The sequence below is a fragment of the Oryza glaberrima genome, chromosome 4 (genome assembly GCF_000147395.1).
Source record: "Oryza glaberrima chromosome 4, OglaRS2, whole genome shotgun sequence".
Lineage (NCBI taxonomy): Eukaryota > Viridiplantae > Streptophyta > Magnoliopsida > Poales > Poaceae > Oryza > Oryza glaberrima.
The window spans coordinates 2,356,275-2,377,358 of record NC_068329.1 but is presented as its reverse complement, the minus strand read 5'-3'; the positions used below and the strand labels follow the sequence as shown (position 1 = coordinate 2,377,358).

Here is a 21,084-nt window from a genome sequence, read left to right as displayed (position 1 = left end):
GAACGTAGGACTTACCCCTTCGCCGGAGATCGAAAGCCGATGCAGCCCCGCGTAAGGTGCCCAAATTCTGCCGGAAGATAAGTAAAAACCTCAGGGAAGAGGGTGGCGATGCACCGAGAGTAGTTTTATTGATCGAGATCGATATATTAGAATGACCCCGGGTGTACATATTTATACCCATGGGGAGATACTAGTCCTTGTAGGACAAGAAAGAAACTAAAGATAAAAGGAAAACATAAAGTCCTTATCGGACACTAAACACACTTTCCTAAAGATAAAAGGAAACTAACAAACTATTCCTAATTAATAGATAAAACTGCCATGCCGCATCCTCTTTGAACTCGGTCACTTATGGATAAGCTTCCTTTAATTGATTGATTTCCTTAACCGAATATAGCAGGAATCCGACTATTGGCAACTTGATAACTCCCATCGGCTGATTCCGAGATGCTGCAGCCGATACTGACTCTAAGCCGATGATGACTTTGGGCTTACCAAATTTCGCTGTTAACAGCGCGTAGGGGCGGAAAAAAAACTAATTTTTACTGTTGGTAGTTAAAGGGAGGGCCCACTTTTCATTATAGGAAATCAATTTTAGGCTACCTCTTGGAAATATTAGTTTTCTCATTTCCTATATTCAGTTTAGCAGCTCCAAAAAACATAGTTTTGAGAATTGATTATTGTCAATCTCTTAGTGATGCTCTTAGGTCGGTCATATTTTAAATTCTGGATTGAAATTTTAGTTCTCTGTCGGCCCACCTGGCAGAATATTCTTTGCAGCATTTTTTTTGGTTCAGAAAAAATATTTATATTCTTACAAAATATGTCCAAAACTTCAGTTCTATTTCTGCCATTACGCGCGCAGGAACATGTTTTTAATTTCTTCAATAATATTGAAACCGGCCGGTGGTGTAAATAAGATGCTGTAATTTGAAATGTTGTTAGACAAAACATGAAATGAAGAAGAAACATTCCTTATGATTCTGAGAAGAGAGCATCCTTCAAGTAGATTAGTTATCTACTACCTAGATGGCTAGATTCACTTGGAGGTTGTGGAAGAGGAGTTTTAGCAAATACAGCTGTGGCAGAAGCAACTGGGATCCCATAAATTCCACGGTAGTAGTGATGCTCATGTGGTGCTACAAAATATAGTCGTACCAAACAATTGATATTTATAGATCAGTGCGTTACCTTTAGTCCCTTTAGTTTGTTTGTATTAGGTGGCTAGCAAAAGCACAGTTGTATACCTAGTACATCCTTGCTTAGAATAGCGCAGATGAATAAAAAATGGTTTGATCATCATGCTAGCATGCACTGTAAGCTGTAGCATTTAATCTATCTTGTCAATTTTTTTAAAATTTTTCGATGGTATTTAGGTAACATGCATAAAATCACTTTCCCTGTAAAGCGCATGCATGCAATAACAGAGATACTAATGAAATGCCCAGATCCCTATAAATATTCCTGGATGGCTACAAGCATTGTTAAACACACCAAGGCACCAGTGTACATCTTGTTCGCTGTTGTTCTAGCACTTGTAGATTCCAATCAGCTTGATAGTGATATATATCAGTCAGGTGCAGTCCATCAGTGGCAAATTAACTGTAACGCCATCAGATTCAACGAGCGCATGGCCGGTACGTCTCGTGGTTGATTGTTTCACGTACTTCTAGTTAATTGTTTATAAATTACGTCCTTTTCGACTAATAATTAACCAGATTCATGCATTAATTAGCAGGGTCGATGCCTGGATGGATGAGCACCTTGATGTTCATCAGAGGGTTTATTTTTTCGCTCCGGGGAGTGGTAACCCTCAGCTTCGTTGCTCATGTCGTCCTCGTCTTGTTCGCCGGAGTCCGCCGCCGTCAAGCGACCGGCGGGGCGACATTCCTCCTGTGGGTGGCGAACCAGGGCGCCCGTTGGGCCCCGACCGCCGCGCTGGGCATGATAACCATCGGCAGCACGGTCCAGGAGAGGCAGCAGGCGACGCTCTGGGCGGCGTTCATGCTGCTGCACGCTGCCATGCCGGACAACATCACCGCCTACTCGTTGGAGGACAGCGTCCTCTCGCTGCGACAGAGGGTAGATGTGATTGTTCAGGTGTTTGGTCCCGTGTCACCTGCCTATATCCTGTACCTGAATACGCTCGCCATGCCTGGCGACTCCATGCTCTGGATCTCCTCCTTCGTCTGCCTCATGGCTATCGCCAAGTACTTGGAGGGTGCATACTACGCGCTGCAGCGCGGAAACTTGGAGAACATGAGAAGCTCAAGAAAGGAGGAGAAGAAGAAGGAGAAGGTGAAGGAGATGATCAGTCGACGTCCAAGAAGACGAAGCAGCAGCAGCAGCCTCCAGAATGCTAGCCGTGGAGGTTGCAGGAAGCTGGATGATGAGCAGATCCTGCTCATTGCTCATGATATGCTCTATATCACCAAGAATGCCTTCATGGATTATTTGGACAAAAAGAATGACGATGACGACGACGAGCAAGAAGCACTCTCTGGTACCTGGGATGAGACATTGTACAAGGTTGTCAGTATGGAGCTCTCCCTCATGTACGACATCCTCTACACCAAGAAGGTCATGGTACAAACTTGGGGTGGCTACACCATCCGTTTCGCCTCTCCATTCCTCGGAGCAACTGCATTCCTGCTGTTTTGGTTCCACAGCAAGAAAGGCCAGGCGACGGCGGACGTTGGAGTCACCTATGTCTTGATGGGCGGCGCTGTCATCTTGGATATCAAATGGCTTCTTCGAGCAGTGATGTCGACATGGACCTATTCTTACCTGAATGATAGGCCACGATCGTGGCTTCATCATGCACTCCTGTGCTCAGGAAAATGGCGCATGATCCGTCGATTCATCCTCTCTCTGAATCTGTTTCGGTTCCTTGCCAATAATAAGAATCCAACTAAGTACAGGATGTGGTCAGGAACCATTGGGCAGTACAACTTGTTGAGTGAGTGCACTCGCGAGGAGGACCAGAAGACCAGCAACTTCTGGAGTTCTCAGTGGAAGAAGAATGCACCGGAAGAAACATGGATGGAGTACGAATACCACAACTCGAGAGGCATTGCTATTTCAAGAGATTTCAGGAACAAGCTGTTTGACCGTGTTTGGAAAAACATGGAGTTAGCGTTTCCAGAACGGATACCTGTAGAGCATCCGTTGCCACCTCCTTATCCGATGCCTCTTATGGGAATGGCGCCTCCTCCTCCTCCTCCTCCTCAACCTATTATTACTGGTTTCGATCAGGAACTAAATGATGCCCTGGATTTCACTCCTGATTTACAGGAGACCATTCTTGTCCTGCACATCGCCACAGACATCTTCCTCTTTCACACGGAATCCGGTCCAAATCAAGATCAGTCAGAGTGGGGGAAGGCGATCAAGGCGTTGTCGGATTACATGATGTTCCTCGTCGCGGTGCGACCCACCATGCTACCGGGCCTCGCACTCAGCAGCCGGTACGAAGCTCTCCTTGATGCTTTGGGTGAACAATGGGAGGAGATCAAAAATTCTTCCTCCTTCAACAACTCCATGATGAGAGAGAAGTGCCTTGCCAAAAGTCTGCTTGACAAGGAGATGAAGAAGAATGGAAGGACACCCATGAGAACCTTCAAGTGGTATCAAGGTAACAAAACTGAGATACTGTCACCAGGAGCCTATCTAAGTGTTCTTTACGACTCTAGTTATATTCTATCATATGGAGCTAGACTAGCCGATCTTCTGCTAAAATGGAAACCTGGTTCTAAGATCGAAATTGGAGACAAAGTACTCGAAGAGAAACTTAAGCGGCAGTTTCCGGATTTGATGAAGTCCGGTGAGGCGACTGAGACTGAATTAGAGTATCAAATGCCCAAGGAAGTGAGGGACATCATCTTCAGAGAGTGGGTGCGTCTCCTGATTAACGTGTCCATCAGATGTACTAGGAATTCCCATGCCAAGCAGCTTGCTCGTGGTGGTGAGCTCACCACCGTTGTGTGGATCCTCGCTGAACACGCTCGCATTCTTCGTGTGAAAAAGACGACGAAGAGGAAACCAGCAGATAGCTACGATGGACTAGGCATTCATGTGTCTCGCTACTGACAGATATCTATAGCGTCTCTGGTTGATGTGTTCATTTGATCTCCTTTAGTTAGGACGTCGTTTTTCATTTCTCCTGTGTGTGTACCTGTGTAACTCGATCGACTTGTAGCTAGTAATTAACTAATTTGCAGGGTTCTCAATTATTCTCTACACTCAATTTACCTGTGGACCAGCGATTTAACCTATTCCTTTATCTCTATCTCTACAAAAGTTTAAGGTTTTTTTGTCTCAATTTTTTGTACGTCACAGTCATCGTATCGGTTTCGTATATTTCTGGGGCAGACACGTGCACTGTGCGAGAGAACCTCGCAGCCCTCCCTGCCTTGCTGGGTTAGATGGGCCTTCGGCCCATTGCCCCCACGGTCTCACTTGGCTAGCCGGCAATTTCCCACCTAGAGCGGATAAGCTGACCCAGCTGCTCGTATGATCAGTCGCATGCGTGATGCGATGGAAAGTTCAATATGAACAGTAGAATGAGGATTACAAATTTTCTTGTGAACTGAAGAATGGATTTTCTTCTCCTTTTCTATATCCACTTTTTAAATATTTTCTTGTCATTTCGGTACTAATATATATATCAACTTATGAAAATATCATATGAGTGCCCATTTGCCATGTGTTTGACTCTTTTCTTAGCATGATCCTTTGTCAACATAAGCACAAACACACCACGACACTAAAGAAAAACCAAGGCCAATTTTCTTTATTTAGTAGTATGAAACATGGGGACTAAAATAACTGAGTTTCTAGGCCTTCTAGTTGGCAATCCTATAGGCTAATTAAATAATCTTTATGTTAGGACAAATTACATAATACATTTTTCATTGTAAAAAAATATGGAATAACTTTCGGCGTTTAATTAGTTCGACTCTAAAGAAACGCAACAGGGACAATGTGTGGATATCATTAGCATATCTGTGGCACACTTGTTTCCAAATCATCATTTATCCTTAATTAATTTGTCATCGTTAAAGGAGTCAGCTCATTGGACAGATTTGTGGGATGACGGAATCTTTGTAAAGTTGACAGGCATCTGTGCACTGTGAGCAGTCTAGATCTTGGGGATCACAAGCAGACGCATGGAGTAGGTTGCAAGGTAGGTATATAGTTTTTCTGACAGCCGCCAAAGACTTGGCTTATGTAGAATGTGTTATTTTGGAAGAAATTTGTCAGCCAATATAGGCATCATTCTATATCAAAATGAAAAAAAAGTATAAGTAGAGATTAATTTTTGGATCGTCGAGAAGATACATTACTTAAAAAAAATTTTCATGCAGTCACCATTTTTATTTATGGCGAAGAAAATAAGAAAGCTTATGAAGATGCAATTGGAGGTCCCTAGGTAATAACCGCTTGCAAAAATATAATTTTACGAATGGTCTTTTTAAGAGCGCGGCTTATAAAAATAGATTTTCGCAAGCAGTTCTTTTAACTGGCCGCTGTAAAAAATAAGCTACAGGCCCTATAAAAAACAGTCACCTACCTCTCCCTCATCTACATTTCCTCTCTCTAGATCTCTCCTCCCTCCTCTTCTCCCTCACACCCTCTCGATCTCCATCGCTCTCAAGCTTGGGGCGACGACACACCCAGGTGGCGGTGCTCGGGCGCACGGATCCGAGGTGGGGCTTGGCGGCGCACGGCTTGGCGGTGTGGATCTGAGGCAGGGCTCGACGGCGGATCTAGGCAAGGCTCAGCGGGCTTAGCAGCGAATCCAGGCGGCGACACATGGGCAGATCGAGGTGAGGCAAGGCAGGGCTCAGCAAGGCTCAGCGACGACGACGAGCTAGAAGGCGAAGGTGGGGGCTCGTTCTGACGCCGGATCAAGGCGACAGTGGCACAGATGCAGGCGAAGCGTCACGGTCCACGCGAGACCTCAACCGCACGCGACCACGACAACTGTGGTTAAGGCATAGTCACCAGAAATATGGGTCGACTGGGTCGAGGAATGACACTTGGAAAAAGTGTGGTACGACGGGAGTATACCTCCTTGGGACACCAATCTACCGTTATGGACCACGATCCTGACAAAGATGGGACGTGGCTCCAAGTCATGCAGGTCGATGACCCCGGGTCGATGATTTGGATTGAGGATTGTGACTGTAAGCATTAGGACAATAATGTAAACATAATACATAAATAATTATGATTCTTACATTTATCAAAGTACTAATTTTGTCAGCACCCGGGGATGAAATTGCCGAATAACTGGAGCGTACACTGTACGTACAGTCCCATGATCATTGGCTAGCACACACATCTTCAACATTTCTATCACATCCATAAAAACACACTAGGCATATAAATAGATAAAGTGGTTCTCATAACATTGCTACCAAGTCCCCGTGTTCTTTTGGTAGTCAGACAATATTTTTTCATGACAAGTTATAGCCAATATGCCAATTGGTAATAAGTGGTCCATGCAGTGGTCGATTGATTTTTTTTTTGGGAGGGGGGTGGGGGTGATTTTGGGGGCGAAGTGGGGTGGATGCACTTGGTGCATCGGCTCGATTTGAGCCAGTGTCCCTTTTTTTTCATCCTGGGAACCTTAAATGTGCTGGTTTCTAAACTAGCACCTTTGAGGAGACTCAAAGGTGCCGCTTGCTGGGTGCCAGTTGGGCAATCCAGCACCTATGGCTGGTTCCCAACTGGCACCGAAACACGTTTTCTGGAGTAGCATTTGCATAAATTGCTGAAGCTTCTAGTGTACAATTATAGTTTGTGTTTAAAATTTTCCTGACATCTTTATTGGTAAGCTTATTGCCTTCTGTTTGAATTTCGGGATTTTTTAAATCATAAACAAGTAAAGGATATATTTTTGAATATTTTGGACCCGTGGTAGATTTATCATATCTAGGAGAAAAAGATTGTACAGGTAATATATAATTGAGAACCATGTGAGCTACAAATTGAGTTTTACAGGTACAGACGACAAGAGAAGACAGACATCTCAACTTATATATGAACCCCTCGATTCAGTAGGAATTGTCGCAACAAACAGTTTCATCTCTTTTGACGGTCGACGCGAAATACGCCAGCGTGTTCAACCAGGATCCAAACGACGGTCGTGAGCTCACCACCACGGCTGAGCTGCTTGGCGTGAGAATCTCTTGTACACTTGACGGACGCGTTAATCAGCAGACGCACCCACTCCAAGAAAATGTGTTCCAGCAGTTGCGACCATTTATCGGGGTGGTCGTACATCGGGCGCCTGTTCAGGATTTTCCTCAATTTTGGAAACATCTGCGCAAATTTTGCCTCGTACGAGTATTCAGATTTGGGAAATTTGACCCAGTAATCACGATGTAGCCATTGCAGCAAATGATCAGCTAGTTTAATCCCATCTGACAGAACAATACTAACGCTGTAAAGGTCGGTTGTATAGTCTGGCTGCCAGTTCCGGGTCCTGTAGCCTAGCCTCCAGTTGTCGGATTTATCTGGCCTTTTCTCTCTTCTTTTGTTCTCCATGCATCGCAGGATGTCAGAAAGACACTTTTGTCTTGTTCTGGAGCTACAGCGGGAAGATTCTTTCTTAGACCATATTTTGGCAAGAGCATCCTCGGTAGCTTCATACAGGCTGCGCAGCTTGAGACCAGGTAGCATGGTGGGTCGCACCGCGACAAGGAACATCATGTAATCCGACAAGGCTTTGATCACCTCCATATTGTCTTTAGATTTGGACGATGCTGCATTTTGTTCAAATTCAGTGTACATGAAGACGACATCTGTAGCGATGTGCATGATAAGAATGGACTCCTGAAATTCAGGAAGAAAATCCAGAGCTTCTTCCAATTTCCGAATGTTCTCAACATTGTGGTGTTCAACCGGCATCATTGGCGGTGGTGGGCCTTCTGGCTTCTTCTCCGCCTCTTTCTTCTTCTTCTCCTCCTCCTTCTTCTCCTCCACGTCTTCACCTGGGTATGCTAAATACATATAGTCCCAAATACAATCCAACAATTTCTTCTTGAAATCATGTGAAATATGAATACCCCTCAAGTTGTGGTACTCGTACTCCATCCACGTGTCCTCCGATGCTACTTTCTCCACCACAGAGCTCAAGTAGTCTCTGGTCCTTTCGTCCTTATCACCAGTGCACTCGTGCAACAAGTTATACTGCCCAATTTTTCCTGACCACTTCCTGTAGCTACTTGGTTCCTTGGCGAGGATCAATGACGGATCCAGGGAGACAATGAGACGACGGAGCAGGCGCCACTTCCCAGAGCACAAAAATGCGTGATAAACCCACAAATGTGGCCTATCATTGAGGAACGAATAGGTCCATGTTGATGCCACTGCTCTAAGAAGCCATCTGATGTCCAGGAGGACTGTGCCTCCCAGCAAGACATAAGTGATCAAAACGTCGGTCTTCCGCTGGCCTTGCTTGCTTTCAAACCAAAACAGCATGAAGGCCATGGATGTGGCAAACGGAGAGGCGGCACGAATGGCGTAGCCATACCAGGTGTGCACCATGGTCGCCTTGGTGTAGAGGATGTCGTACATGAGGGAGAGCTCCATGTCGACCACCTTGTACATCATCCCCCAGCCACTTTTAGGGAATATCTCTCGTCTCCTGGCAGCATATTCAGGGATTTGATGCTCGTCGACTGAAGAATCAACGAAGGCGCCTTTGGTGATGTCGAGCAGGCCATGAGCAACCAGCAGTGCCTCCTCGTCATTATCATGCTTTGAACTGCTTGGACGCCTAACATTTCTCAAGCTTCGTCGTCTCCTTGTCTCCTTCTTCTTCTTGATTGAGCTTCGCAAGTTTTCTAGGTTGGCGAGCTGCATAGCCTTCGCCCTCTCCCAATACTTAAAAATGCCCATGATGAACATGAAAGAGGAGACCCAGACCATCGTACCGGACCCGCTTCTGATGACTATATTCTTGTACATGGCAAATACTGCTCCTGATACCTGCAAGATCATTTCCACCTTCTGGCGCGTCGACAGAACATTGTCCTCCAAGGAGTAGGCGGTGATGTTGTCCAGACCAGCGGCATGGAGCAGCAGGAACGCCCCCCAGAGCGTCACCAGCTGCAGCTCCTGCGGCGTGCTGCCGAGGGCGAGCTTGCTGAGCGCGTACGTCGCGGCCCACCGGCCCAGCTGGTTCGCCGCCCACAGGATGGTTATCGGCAAGCCGATAGCCGTACGACGGCGAACTCCGGCCAAGAAGACGATGGTGACATGCGCTGCGAAGCTGAATACCACCAACGCCCGGATTACCCACGAATTGAGCAAGAACACCGTGCGAACCATCCATCCAGGCATCGTCTGCTGCTAACACATGTGTGTTAGTTGAGCAAGAATTAATATCAATGAAAAAAAAACCATATAAATCAAGGACACAAAACCAGATATTACGTGAAATAGACAGGGCGTACCGAACGCTCTTGGAATCTGCTGGCTAGTATGCGGCGCCTTGCAGTTGATCACTGACGGACACTAAGCCTGAGATATGCACAGCTTGGAAGCTACAACTGAAAGAAGAACACGGGACAAGATCTGAACTTAGTGGTAGTGTAGTTTATGCATGTGCTTTACATTTAATTAGCGTCTATGCATGTGCTTTACATTTCATTAGCCCAACAGGCTTATAGCCCACGTTCGAAGCTAACCTGATCTATCTTTTTAATCAGTTGATTCTATAAACAATGACAAATTAGGTGAACCTATTTACATATCGTTAGCGACCATGGTATAAACCTGATGGTTATATTTTAATTAATGTACATGTGCGATACCAGGCAAGTAATGGTATGAACATGGAGGACAAGATTTCAATGGCAATTACGAGTGGCAGCGGGGTGGGGCGGGGCCGGGTTGGGCAGGAACGCCCCCACATTTCTCCCCACTCCTGGCCTCACATTGGCCACCGGGTGAATAACTTGAGCCACACCCGCGCCCCCGTAGAGGACCCGACGGGTGAGTGGGCCCCACAGCTCCGACAAGGGGAAGGGATAAAGGGTGGTCGCAGCGTCACGTGTTGATGGGCAGGGCAAGCCGACGACTCGGAGGAGGAGGGACGGAGGGTGGTTGCAGCGTTACGCGTTAACAGCCCCGGGGCCCCACTGGGTCACCTGCAGGTGAATATAACCTCCTCCGCCCCCGCTCACCCGCGGGTGTGAAACCCGACTTGGCCTCTGCCCCCATTGGGGTGGGGTCCTAGCCCCAGCGGGGGAATTGCCACCCCTATTGGCAATTAGTTAATTTTTCTTACCTTTTGAATTATTTTGTGGAATGCTTCCAATTATGACACAATGTTTTAAAATCACCATTTTATGTTAAATGGAATTACAGGAAATTTTCAACCAATAATATACCTACTCTGAATTTAACTAATAAAATTTATGCTCAAGTCATGTTTATAGTCATGTCTGTGTGCGCAGATGCACGCTGCGTTCCCTTCTAGTTACGGTAAGATCAGATCAGTCTTCGATACAATAGACAAGTAAGCACAGGGTTCCGAACTATAATTATTAGCTATTGGACTAGTCTCAAATAGAGTAAACAATACAGTAATGGGTTGGGGGAGAAACGGAGAATGGAAGCAAAGTGCGGTCACATGGCGCTAACCATTAATCCTTCCTTCTCCCCTTCCTTCCCTCCCCGCGTGGCCAGAGGGGGAGCACATGCAGCGTGCGGACGAGGCGGCACGACCTCTCCCCTCCCTCCCCTCTTGCTTCCCTCCTAGATCCGGTGGAGGGGATGGGCATCGACAGCGGTGCAGCTAGAGGGGAGGATGGCGTCGGCGGCGGTGGGGAGGCACGGGGGCGGTGGATCCGGCGACGGCGACGCTCTCCGCATGCGCCTCCGCCAACGCCTTCCGCCCGCGCCCCGCTGCTGACCCCCTCTGCCCGCGCCTCCACCGATGCAGCCGCCGACACCCTCCGCCGGAAGGAAGGAAGGGGAGGGGAGGAAGCCAGAGGGAAACGCGCAAGAGAGAGGAGGGAATGAGTGGTGGGGAGAGAATAAGATGGAAGAGGAGAAGATAAAATAGGAGTTAGTTTTTTTATGTAGGCATGATTTTTTTTAGGCGGACCACATAAGGTTCTGCCTGCAAAAATCATATTTTTTCAGGCGGATCAATTAAGAGGTCCGCCTACGAAATAAAAGTTTTTTCGCAGGCGGACCTCTTAAGTGGTGCACCTGGAAAAATTGATTTTCGCAGGCGGACGATGAAAATCCACCTCGGTTTACATTTTTATAGGCGGATATTTGGCTTCGAGGGTCATACCCACCTGCGAGAAAAAAGACCCAACGTCGGCAAAAATGCTTTTTTAAGTAGTTCTTGCTTCCTTATTTCTGTAAATATCTTGTAAAATAGTGTCTATGTTTTAAAAGATTCCCTAACCACAATCCCTCCGATCTAATAATTCATCCACTATTCAGAGAGTCATCATTCTCTTCGGATTCACCCGTATTGAAAAAGAACATCAGGTTAGGTGCATGATGCAGCGCATTATCTTCTTAATACGACGATATACATATTCATTGACGGGAGTAATAAGAACGTTACTTTATAGGTCAAGTCAAGGAAAGCATGAACGTTATCGAATCCTGATTTGCTTCTGACTCATGTGTCGTCACCGAGCCCACTTCAGCAAACCGCGTACTCAGATGGAATGCACGCGTCTTCCAGAATCTGTTCTTCAGGAATCTCAGTATTTAAGTTCAGAACACATGGCGATATTGTGCTTGAAGCAGAACTAGCTAGCTCGATCTTGCACTTGTCTCTGACTTCCTTCTCATTTTTGTTTCATTCCATAGCTGAAGCAAAATGGTATGTGTTGTTCTTGAATATTTGTTGCTGCACTCGGTTGTCTTTCTGGTTCAAATCAACATTTTTTTTGGTGATGTATATATACTTGGTAGGGTGACAAGAAACAAGTGAAGCTAAAGGTTCGGGGTGCAAGCGAGACTGAGGTCAAGAATGTACTTCGTCAAGAATTCAAAGGTTTAATTACCATCTTTTATTTTCTGTTCTCGAAAAGGAACGAGCAAAACTCAGAGGTGCAGAGAGGATCAGCTAAAATTTCAGCGGTATACAAGGAATTTCCTTTACTATTACCTGTGTTGTTCATCCTTCTTTCTATGATTTTTAGAATCTATCGACTATAGAAACTTCAGCAAAAATCCAGAGAGCAGCAGTTTGAAGGTGGAGGTGCGAGGAACTATGGATGTGGGGAAGCTCTACGAACGCCTCAAGAAGATGGCATCCAGTGTCAAGATTGAATCGGTTATTCCGGTATGCATGTACTATTTGCATCTTAATTGATCTTGTGCAAGATTGACGGGTACATCAATTCGTTAATATATCTTTTGGGTTATTGTTTGAATCTTTCATGAATCCAGGATGATGTAAAGGAAGAAATAGAGAGATACAAGAAAGACCTTGAAAGAATGAAGAGACAGAAGGAAGATCTAGAGTTAAAGCTAAGGGAAAAAAGGGAAGAAAAAAAGGTTCTCCAGGCCGACAAAACAGCTGCCGAGGAAGAGCAGAAAAGATTGAAGAGAGACAAAGAAAATCTCAATTTAAAGGTAGACACAAAGAGGAAAGAGAACAGGCGTCTCGAGGAGGAGAACAAGAAATTGCAGCGAAAAATTAAGGATCTCGAGCAAAAGCACAAGGTATTAAGCTAAATCCATGCTATGATGCTATACTGCAGGGTACAGAAATTTCGGAATATCCCCCCATCTCCCCCCGGGCAAGCAAATGTCTCATCCGAAATTTTCATTTAATTTCTTTCAAAAGCAATCAAAATTTGGTAAAATTCCAAATAATTTATTGCAGAAAAATAACGAAGTTCCTGGAATTTTGGTTTTTACGAAATTGCAAACCCTCATGCTACAGACAGATGTTCTACATTTTGCCTCAGTCCATCCAAGCGTGCATTCGTGCTGCTGATTTTCCTCTTCTTTTTTGGTCTGCAGGGAGGGACATCAATTGAGTATCACGGCGTGGAGGTGCATCAGAAGATGAATCATATGCATCAGGAGGTACACATGCATGAAGTCGTTCGCAAGCTTAAGATATCCGACAACGATCATGGAAACGCTAATGGGAGGGGGCATGGACAACTCCTGCAGCAGCTTGGCCACGGAAGAAATTGATCCGCTTATAAATATTACCAACGCTAGATATATATGTGTGCTTTGTGGGTGCCAACCTATTTTGGTGTATGGTTTATTTGCTTGTGTTTCTCGGTTGTGAGTTTTTTCTCTCTTCCATAACATGTCTAATAATAAAACAATAACAAGAAAGCTGCATTATTAGGAACCGTTTTGTTCTACTGAATGTCTGAGCTGAGACTGAAATTGTAACGATGTGAAAAGGGCAATGTAATGTAATGGACATCAAACGTTTTCTCATTTTCGGCAGTCTCGGGTAGGATTATTAGATGGCATCCTTAAGAGTCTCCAAGACACCAAGTCAAACTAGCTTCAATTATCAACCCAACCTTGCATTACTGAGCCAAGCTGATCTATTTGGTCTTTATTTTTATCAGAAAGTGTCTTAATTAATTACATCATCCTTACAAATATGACGGTATTCTCATTGCTGGCAGCCGATTGGAGCCACTGGAATACTGGATGCTCCATCTCTCGCTCTACCTACAATATTCAGCACGTGGACTGAACGAACCAAGCATGTGACGCTACTCAAAAGAAAGCATTTTTGCATACAACCAAAACCTATTTTTTCATGCGGTAAGACTGTCCGTCTGCCCGAAGATGTTTGTAAAAATCAATACTTTTCCTACGGTTGGTGCACCCGCACGCAAAAATTAATTTCACAAAAAAAGTGAAAATCCAAAAAATCACATCTGCCGTCGCCATTGCCGAAGCCGAGCACAGCTCATTATCGTTGTCGTCAAAGCCCGACAGCTCCTCGTTGTCATCGGTGTTTCCGAGTCCCCTTCCCGGGGAACTCCCCGCCACCGAATCCACCTCTGTCGCACCTCCCAACCGCCACCGCCCTCCCCATTACCAGATCAGCTGCCACTGAGGTCCCCACCGCCGGCGTCCCTCCCAATTGCTGCCGCCCTCCCCGTTGACAGATCTACTGCCTCTGTGCTCCCTACCGCCATATCCACCGCTGCCGAGCTACTTGCGGCTCCTACTCCCGCCCGCCGCTCAATCCCCCACCCGGCTGCTCCCGCCCGGTAGTGGTGAAGGAGGAGCCGAGGAGCCTCCTGCCGCCGCCCTTCACTACGCCTCCACCACCTTCTCCCCGCCGCCTGATCCACCTTAGCAGCCGCTGCTGCCGCCATTGCCAAATCAATCATATCCATTGCAAATATACGGTAGGTTTGACGGTCGTTACGAACCAATTTCGACCGTCAATATAACTAAAATAAAGGAGAACTTGCTATGCTTGCAATGCATATTTGTTCTAGAATAATATAATTCCACTTGTACTTGGAGTATATTTTGTTTGCAGAGATTAATACATAAATGGAGAAGAAACGAGGAAAACTCACTCCTAAGCAAGCTTAAGGATAAGATGTGCCCACATGTCAGGTGTAACCGTCCTGGAAACCGCCATAAGGACCCACCTGTCAATGACCCTGCCAAATCTGGAGGCTTGCTGGGTCGGCCCTGGTTCGGCCGAACCAGAACCCTGGTCACGTCGACTCTGGCTAGCCTGACATTAACAAATATTTAGCTATCACATTGAGTGTCTAGTAGACGTTACGTAGGCCACCGTCCATGTTTAGCAATATGAATAAACTGCAGATGGTAAGATTAGATAAGATTATCCACCATACTTTTCATTTCACTAATATATAACAAAACTGTACATATGTTTAGGATAAGCCTTATATTTGGATACTATTAATCATTGGATTACTTTTGCCTATTTATTTCAGTTGTGTTGTCTATATAACCATCGTAAAACAAAGAAGAAACACAAGCCAAAGCTTCATACAAAGCAATCACACAAATGGGCAAGCAGATGCCGAACTGTAGCCGAGGACTTCTGCTTCTGTTGTTGGCCCTTCTAGGCTGTTTTAGCATTCCTGGCCACGTGTATGGTAATCTACTATCTAATATTGAATCTCAATGGTGAATCCAAGGTTTATTTTAATTTCACAATTATTCAATTCTTCTGTGGTAATCACGATGTATTAAAGAAACATATATTTCATAGTAAAATTTGTGCTTCCAATTTTCTTCTGGACATCCATCTTCACATATCCATGTATTGCATACGGTTTTTCTTTATCTTTCATGCTTTCCAAGTAAAATATTTTTTATTTTTCAGGTAATAATCTGGATTACACCAGGAGTGCGACCATGAATGAAGGACGCAAGAATGTCAATATAAATGGTTTGGTACCCTTACCATGCAACATTTTCTCCCCATCGAAGGTCTGTTGTAGAAATGTATGCTACCCTAGCTTGCAAGCCTGTGAGGCAAATTGCAAGCCAATTGTTTGATCAGCTTATCAAGCCTGTAATTGTAAAGACATGATAATAATATTGTCGGTTGTTCACCAATCAAGAGAATGATCAATCTCCTCATAGATGAACATGGTTTGTCCTTTTGTTTAGGGGAAAAGTATAACTGTCTTATTGATACATAACTGGAGATGGCCACAGGAGAATCACGAGAATAAGCGCAAGAAATAGTATAGTATAGTCCATATGGCATGTATGCAGGTTTAATGTAGTACTCGTTTACAGAATAAAGTAGGCACCGTTTTTGCAAGTGTGGTCCGCTAGATTAAATTTAGTTTTGAGGATAAATCGAAAATACCTTTTCATGGCACCCAAACGAAGCCTTGAATCAATGGGCAACCTTTTCAACTTGGGTCTGCGTGGCAGGCCAAATTGGAACCTTTTGTATTGTATCATCATTGTTTACTGTGCGCATCTCCTTCGTTTTCTTTTACCATAGTATGCATATCCTTCGTTCTTAAGCACAATAATATTATCACAAGCAATCTTTCCCCCATGAATTATCACAGGAGTATATTTATAGTTGTACCCCTTTCAAGAAATCATGATATTGTAACCTTAAGAACGAAACTGCCTGATAATGAAGTGAACAGGCACGAACTCGTGTGATTGTCCCTTGTATTCACCAGTTTAGTATCCAGTATGGAGAAACCATTGTCACCCTTTTTTACCCCATTTCAACTACAAACCTATTCGAATAAAATGGGTAATACAGAGATTCGATGCATCAACTTCATTGGACTAACCTATTTCCACAAATTTTGTAAACGCGGTAATCAGAAGGATGTGTTTGGTTTTCAATACAATTTCACTCTGCATGATAGATTGTAAAAAATGGGCGTCCTGGTTAGGAATTGTTGACTTTACATCTTTGCCAGCTTGAGATCTCCCCTCTACCTTTTTTTCGTGGAATACCTTGTGGTTCACATCGTATACCTCGGACAATTGCATCTTATCATGCAACCATAATTCAAGTTTGGTTGTACAAGTGATTCTTGTCCATTGTCAAGAGTTACGCATGGAATCATGCTCACCTTATTGTAGTCGCACCCCTCCCCCCGATCAAACCTGGAACCTCTCGGGTCATACCACCTGCTCCTGTTGGTACAATTCTATACGAAGTAGGTAAAATTCTGTCACGACCGGAAATAACCCAACGGGCGTTCCTTACGTGCATGTATTATTCCTTGTCCCAGGAGGCAAGGTACACCAAAAGTTGATACAATACAGAGTTTAACAAGCGGAAGCGTAAATAATTAATTTATTACATGGGCGGCGAAGGCCCAGCACACAAGAAGACAAACGAAAAACAGCGGAAGACTAGGGCGACGACCACAGGCGCTTGACGGCAGGCACGAGCTAGACACCAAAGCCTTCATCTTCCAGGAACTCCTCTTCTGGGTTTGGGAAAAATTGAGCAAGACTGAGTACAACCACCGTACTCAACTAGACACACCCACAAGTGCAGAATAAATGCAAGGGAGTACAAGGGGGTTATAATATAAGGGGTTAGGGTTTGCAGTAAACAGCGTTAAAAGACACTTAGTTGCTCAAAGCTATTTTGTAAGTACGATCCTAGAGCTATACAAGATTATTAATCAAGGCCGTGAACCCACACGATCCTGCCTTAACCCAAGGCCTACGATGATTCAGACCGAACTGGCAACCCGACCCTGGGTCCCAGCTCGTCCCAAGCCAACCCAGGCCAACCATTCTACATTTTAGTTGTTAAGCAGGTTTTAAGAATTAAAACACTAACTTGGGTATATTACTAGGCTTGCCCATAACCGAGGGCGCGGCTATTCGAATAGGTTATACTCTGATCAGAGGTGTACATCTTTACCCACAAGACACATCTTCCTCACGTGTAACCACGTGCCACATACCACCACGGTATACGGACGGAAGACGTGACATAGTTTCCAACCCATCCTAGCCATAGACAAGAGTACCGACCCAACCCCACCTACGGCCGGAACCTCCGATATAGGTAGGCAGGACTGAGCCCCTAGCAGCAGGACACTAGCCCTGTGCCATGACATCTCGACTACCGGGCCGCAGCTCGTGTAGTCTTCATTTGCCCTAGAGATGTCCATCGACCCTCGACTTCGTCCATCTCCATCCGTGTACTTTTGTTTATAACCAGACTGAGCCACAAACTAAGCCTTACCCACTAGACATGTGGAAGTACGGTAGTGCTTTGCAACAGAGGCCCAAAGACCGGTCCTTATATGGCCGAGGTGCTACTATCAAAACCATGCACCCCGAGCCCAGCCTAAAACCATTTTGAGGATTTTGAATAGAGGGGGAGGTGTGAATCCAATTCCACAATAATCCAACCATTCCATGGTGTCCAGGTGATGAGAATATTCCCAAAGTCTAGAGTTGTAAAACCACCTAATGTTGCCTAATTAACCAGCGAAGCATCTACCTAAATTCATACTAGTGGTACCATAAATAGAGTATCCACTAGTTGGGGTTTTGTTTATTCTAGGGTGAACAAGGTAATAATAACAATAACAATAATAATAAGGTCATAACAAAGGTAAATAGGCATGGCTAAATAAAACAGTGATAACGCGGGAATTTAAATAAAGCGATAATGCATTAATTTAAATCAAAATAATTCTATAAACAGGGAATCAATATGTTCAAGGATGATGTGACTTGCCTTGCTCGCTTTCCCAAACGTCGGCTTCAACCTCCACGTAGAGCGGATCTTCCGAAGCTGCAGCGTCTACACGACCAACGGAAAGGAAAAAGGCTTTTACTCTAATAAACTCCATATAACAAGCAGGAACAAAGCACAAAAATGGGTTCTTGACTTCTTAAGGAAAAATTAGAGACTTGAACGGTCCAATTCCGAGTTCGAATGGCCAAGCTATGGCCATTTGAAGTTTATATGCTCTTTAAATGAATATTTGCGAATTTCTTCATTTAAATTTTAATTTAAAAATGGTTTATTGCGTCAGCCGAGGGGGAGGGGCGCGCGGACCGGGTCCATGGGAGTGGGGCCCATGCTGCAGCCTCACGGTCCACGGTGGACCAGGCGCACCCGGGCTCGCACCGGCCGGCGCCATGGGCCCCACGCGTCAGCCGCACCCGAGGGCGCGGGCGGCTGACGGCCGGGCCCCACGCGGCGGCCACTCGGCGCGCCCGAAGGCGGCCATGCCGGCGCGGTCAGTGGGAGGCGGCGCGCCCGTGCCCCTATGGTCGCCGGCGGCGTCCATAGGCGCGGCGGAGCGGCGGCCGAGAGAGGGGAAAGGAAGGGGGAAAAGAGGCGGCGGTCCACGGCTCACCCTAGGTCGACGGCGACAACGAAAAAGGCGACCGGAGCGGAGGAAGGCGGCGGTGCGGCTCGGGTCGACGGGGTCGGCGGCGCTCCGGCGGTCGGCGAGCTCGACGAGGGGGTGGACAGGGACGGCGACGGTGCGGCGAAGCAGGAGGAGGCGACGCCGGGGTAGGAAACGGTCCCGGCGAGCGGAGAAGGCCGGTCGGAGGTCGTCGGCGATGGAGGAGAGAGAGGGCGACGGCGCGAGCTCGATTCCGGCGAGGAGAAGGCGCGGCAAAGGGGCGGAAACGGGCGAGGGAGGCGCGGGGAGGGTTTAAATAGGGTTGGAAGGGGGAGAGGGCGGCCGGGGAAGGAAGGAAACCGGCCGGGAGGTTCGGCCGCCATCAATGGCGCTAGCGAGATTTGCGGGAGCAAATCCGCCCATTTGAATGCGAGAGAGAGAGGGAAAAATGGGGGGAAAGGGAGAGGGGATCACGGGGAATGATTCCCCCCTATTGATTTCACGCGGGGACGACGGGAGGCGGCGGGATTCACGGCAGTGGCGGCGCTAGGCGCGGGCGAGGCGGCGGGAGCGGCGGGAGGACGGGGATGACGGGTGGGCCCGCCCGTCAGCGGCGCGCGCGCGGGGAGGGGCCGAGTGGGCCGCGAGGAATAGGAGAGAGGGGGAGGGAAATGAGCCGAGCCGGCCCAAGAGAGGGAAAGGGGATTTTTAGGGTTTTTCTTTTTATAAAACCTTTTCAACTTTGTTTATTTCTTAATAATTATTATTTGTGTTCTGAAAATTCCACTAAAATTTATTTACACATTTTAGGCTTTTAGGAAATATACAAAAATCCTTAAAGCCTTAATTGACTTTTAATTTTGCACATTTTAATTTTTGAAGGCTTTCACAAGGATTTTAATTATTCTAAGCATAATTTAAAGAATATATTTTAGGGTCGTTTTGGGATGTGACAGCCCCTGGTGATTTCGAGACACATGCGGACCTCCTTCCTTTTGTGGAGGGGGTAAGCAATCTTGTACTGCCCGCCAGTGCCCCGAGCTTGTTCACCGAGCTGAATGAGTTCGACGAGGGGTGTTCTGCTATAAAAAGCCTGGCTGTTCGGGTACGTTTTTCCCCCCCTTTTTTTATCTTTACCCTTCCTCTATCTTGTTTTTACAACTGACACTTGTTCTCTTCGCTGCTCGTATTCTGCGCCCAGATCCTCGCGGCTCACTGCTCAACGGAGCGAACTATGCGAGCCCGACTTGATGGGTTCAAAAGCCGTCTTCGGGCCAAGGATGACGAGCTAGGCTGTAAAAATTTGGAGATGGAGGCCCTTGCCAACACTCTTAAGGAGGCGAAGACTGAAAACAAGCGGCTCCAATCGGAACTGGAGAAAGGGAAAGAAGTCAGAGCCGAAGTCGATCGCTTAAAGGCCGAACTGGAGAAAGAGAAGGCCCATTCAGCGGTGCTCATCGACTATTACAATCTTACAATCTTATTCAGCACTCCGCCTCGCCCTTACCGACATGGGCGCGAAGGTGCGCGGGGTCCCTACCGAGGATGCCTCAGCCTTCGACTTCTCGGAGTGGACCCAGCAGGCCGGCCGATCGGTTTCAGACTGCGCCACCGCGTACGGCGACTGCTGTGCGCGCGTGTCAGCGGCCTTTACCATGGGCCTCCTGCAGCAGTTCGGCTGCGAGCACATCGCCAAGTTCCCCAAGTACACGAAGGGGGATTGGGAAATCAGTGCGCAGGACATTTCGCCTGCACTTCGTGCGTGGCGAAAACAATTTTTGTAGAAGGATGGCCGCTCCGCCGCTAAGGCGTGCCTTTTGGAGCAGCTGGCGAAAGTAGAGGCGGCGGACCTTTGTGAAGAGGAAGGCGCGGCGGCCGGAGGGGGTGGAGGCGATGCCCAGGACCACCTAGAGGTGTGAGGCCCTCCGCCCTTCTCTTAGATTTTCATAGTTTTCTTTTGGTGTTCGCTAGATGTGGTGAACCGTTGTATATTCGGCAAACTGCCGCTAAACCTTAAAAAAGGCTATTTGGTATGCTTTTTTGGCATATTTTTATTTCACTCGTTTCGCATTATGCCATACCTTCCCCTTCTTTCGCCTACTCTTACCATGCAAGATGTGTTTTGCCTTTTCCGCACTGTCTACTAGGGGGTCCGCTGAAAATCGTGCATTTGGCCCCCTTCTGGGAGCTGGCAAAGTCAAAATGAGAAATTTGTGGCATTGAAGGGGCTGCCAAAGACGCG

At 46.5% G+C, this 21,084-nt stretch overlaps 3 protein-coding genes across 4 annotated transcripts; 2 read left to right on the top strand and 1 right to left on the bottom strand.

Moving 5' to 3' along the window:
• The first annotated feature begins 1,737 nt into the window (after nt 1-1,737).
• LOC127769514 (uncharacterized) lies at nt 1,738-4,089 on the top strand. Its single transcript, XM_052295103.1, has one exon. The coding sequence runs from the start codon at nt 1,744-1,746 to the stop codon at nt 4,087-4,089; it is 2,346 nt and encodes a 781-aa protein (XP_052151063.1). The 5' UTR covers nt 1,738-1,743.
• A 2,849-nt stretch (nt 4,090-6,938) lies between these two features.
• Nucleotides 6,939-11,061, bottom strand: LOC127769827 (uncharacterized). 2 transcript variants are annotated; one of them, XM_052295482.1, is made up of 3 exons: nt 10,660-11,061; nt 9,468-9,563; nt 6,939-9,360 (listed from the first exon to the last, which is right to left on the bottom strand). In XM_052295482.1, exon 3 carries the CDS (start codon nt 9,352-9,354, stop codon nt 7,090-7,092), a length of 2,265 nt encoding a protein of 754 aa, XP_052151442.1. In that variant the 5' UTR covers nt 9,355-9,360; nt 9,468-9,563; nt 10,660-11,061; the 3' UTR covers nt 6,939-7,089. The 2 variants fall into 2 exon arrangements, with proteins under 2 accessions (XP_052151442.1, XP_052151443.1); XM_052295483.1 differs by having other exon boundaries at nt 6,939-9,357.
• Nucleotides 11,062-11,720: 659 nt separating this feature from the next.
• On the top strand, nt 11,721-13,454 carry LOC127771406 (stress response protein NST1-like). The gene is made up of 5 exons (XM_052297317.1): nt 11,721-11,866; nt 11,959-12,040; nt 12,189-12,331; nt 12,439-12,714; nt 13,018-13,454. The coding sequence occupies exons 1-5, from the start codon at nt 11,864-11,866 to the stop codon at nt 13,195-13,197; spliced, it is 684 nt and encodes a 227-aa protein (XP_052153277.1). The 5' UTR covers nt 11,721-11,863; the 3' UTR covers nt 13,198-13,454.
• Nucleotides 13,455-21,084: the final 7,630 nt, after the last annotated feature.